Source organism: Sander vitreus, chromosome 14 (assembly GCF_031162955.1).
Source record: "Sander vitreus isolate 19-12246 chromosome 14, sanVit1, whole genome shotgun sequence".
NCBI lineage: Eukaryota > Metazoa > Chordata > Actinopteri > Perciformes > Percidae > Sander > Sander vitreus.
Window position 1 is genome coordinate 247,501 of NC_135868.1, and position 2,500 is coordinate 250,000.

Sequence of the window (2,500 nt, forward strand, 5' to 3'; positions counted from 1 at the left end):
GTAGTGGCTGATGACCGTGGAGTGGAAGGACAGCGTGGAGCCCGTGATGCTCGCCACGTGGGACGGGCACTCGCCCTCGCAGTAGTTGGCGTGGTAGCCTGGCGGCGCGATGATCCAATCGTTCCAGCCGATGTCTTTGAAGTTGACGTAGAACTGGCGCTTGCAGCAGACGCGCACCTTCCCGTCGCACTCCAGGCCGCGCTTCCTGCGCCGACGGGCCTCGCCGCTCTCCTCGGGCCGCACCACGGCCATGAGGAACGGCCGGTGGGATTGCTCCCGCTGGTTGGCGCGCTGGGACGAGTCGGAGGAGGCTCCGACGCCAGAGACAAGGACGAGCGTGGCGCCCGCGTCGGCGCAGAGCGGGCAGGACACCCGCAGGCTCAGCGTGCTGCCGTCGGCACTCTGTAGCAGCGCCTGCACGGCCGCAGACACCGGGAAGGTGTGCCAGCCGCTACGGCGGGTGTCCACGCTCTTCTCCGACAGGAGGACGTCGTCCTGCGGCTGAGACGGGCGCCCGTTGGCGAGCCGGCGCTGCTGGAAGAGGCGGATGGTGACTTTGGCACGGCTGCGATTGGTCTTGGCCAGGCGGAGGAAGAGCCAGACGTTGGCCTGCTCCACCAGAGACAGGTCGCCTCCTTCTTTAGAGAGGACGAAGTTCACCGTGCCCGGAGAGTCGCCTGAGGCAAACACAAAGACACACATCGTCAGGACAACCAATGCATCATGATGTCATACTCAGCAACCACAATGCACCACAGAGCGCCACAGGAAGTCCTTCAAACTATATAACTCCTCCCCTCTGAGTGTTAACACTGGATCTCCACATCACATCTCAATATTCTTGGACAATTATGTACAATAATTACTCAGAGCAATAAATATGTATCAGTTACATGTGTGTGTGGGTGGGTGTGTGTGTGTGTGTGTGTGTGTGTGTGTGTGTCTGTCTGTGTGTGTGTGTGATACACATTTAATCACTGATATGGAACGAGCAAAAAGAAATGGAAGAAGAAGGAAAGGAGGAGACCTGTGCAGGACTTGAAGCTGCAACGTGTGTGTGTCTGTCTGTGTATGTGTGTGTGTGTGTGTGTCTCTGTGTGTGTGTGCGCCTGCTTGCATGCGTGTGTGTCTGTCTCTGTGTGTGTGTGTCTCTGTGTGTGTGTGTCTCTGTGTGTGTCTGTCTCTGTGTGTGTGTGTCTCTTGTGTGTGTGTGTGTGTGTGTGTGTCTCTGTGTGTGTGTGTCTCTGTGTGTGTGTGTCTCTGTGTGTGTCTGTCTCTGTGTGTGTGTGTCTCTGTGTGCGCGTGTGTCTGTGTGTGTGCCTGCTTGCATGCGTGTGTGTCTGTCACTGTGTGTGTGTGTCTCTGTGTGCGCGCGTGTCTGTGTCTGTGTGTGTGCCTGCTTGCGTGCGTGCGTTGTGTGTGTGTGTGTGTGTGTGTGTGTGTCTCTGTGGGAAACTGAGAAGAAGGTTAAAAAACCTAAACGTACGAGTGTAGATGTGGCCTGAGAGTCAGTGAGGATGGCTCAGCAGAAAACATCCTGGTCTCTGATTGGCTAAAACATATTTCAAGTCAACAGCTTAACGTCAGTGCATGTGTGTGTGCGTGTGTGCGTGCGTGTGTGTGTGTGTGTGTGTGTGTGTGTGTGTTAGTCTGACAATAAAGACACGGTAAGTGTGGTCACATCTGAGCTACAGTCCTCTACACACACTTCTCATTACGTTAGCATCTCCAAAATGACCTCACACACAGACACACACACACACACACACACACACACACACACACACACACACTGCTGACTCGGCAGCAGCGGTCGGAGGTTTTGGAGCCACAAGAGCGACTGAATTTACAGCGCTGCGTCATAAAGACATGAATGAAGCGTAAGTCTTCTGCTGGGTTAATTACAGGAACGTTTGAAAGCTGCGAGTCAGCAGGAGAGAAGCTGAAGGTGAATGCGAGCAGTTCTGTAGAACTGTTTCCTGAGAGAGAGTTGTTGGATTGTGACAAAGACGCTGAAAAAAACGACACAAATGCACACAGAAAAACTCCTAATATATCGGGAAAAAAAGGCGTAAAAAGCTTCAAAACGTGGAAAAGAAGTGACAAAAGCTCGGAAAGGAAAGGAAGGTGCACTTGATTTAGGGAGACAATAGCTTCTAAAGATCAGCTGACAGTTGGTGTGAAGTTATTATATGACGTAAACAATCACTGGGGCAGACAGACAGGTTGTGGATATGGACAATGAGAAAGTTTGAGTGTAGAACATTTAATTGCTGATATGGAACGAGCAAGGAAATGGAAGAAGAAGGAAAGGAGGAGACCTGTGCAGGACTTGAAGCTGCAACGTGTGTGTGTGTCTGTCTGTGTATGTGTGTACGCGTGTGTTGTGTGTGCGCCTGCTTGCGTGCGCATGTGTGTGTGTGTGTGTCTCTGTGTGCGCGTGTGTGTGTCTGTGTGTGTGTCTCTGCGGGTGTCCTGCCCGCTCTGTGTGTGTGTGTGT

At 52.8% G+C, this 2,500-nt stretch overlaps 1 protein-coding gene across 1 annotated transcript in view; it reads right to left on the reverse strand.

The window, feature by feature from the left end:
* inhbaa (inhibin subunit beta Aa) overlaps window positions 1–2,500 on the reverse strand; it is a 22,037-nt gene that overhangs the window by 2,340 nt on the left and 17,197 nt on the right. Inside the window, exon 3 of the mRNA XM_078267479.1 lies at window positions 1–677. This exon is cut by the window's left edge and continues 2,340 nt beyond it. Coding sequence (XP_078123605.1) covers window positions 1–677 — 677 coding nt within the window. The remainder of the gene's footprint in view (window positions 678–2,500) is intronic.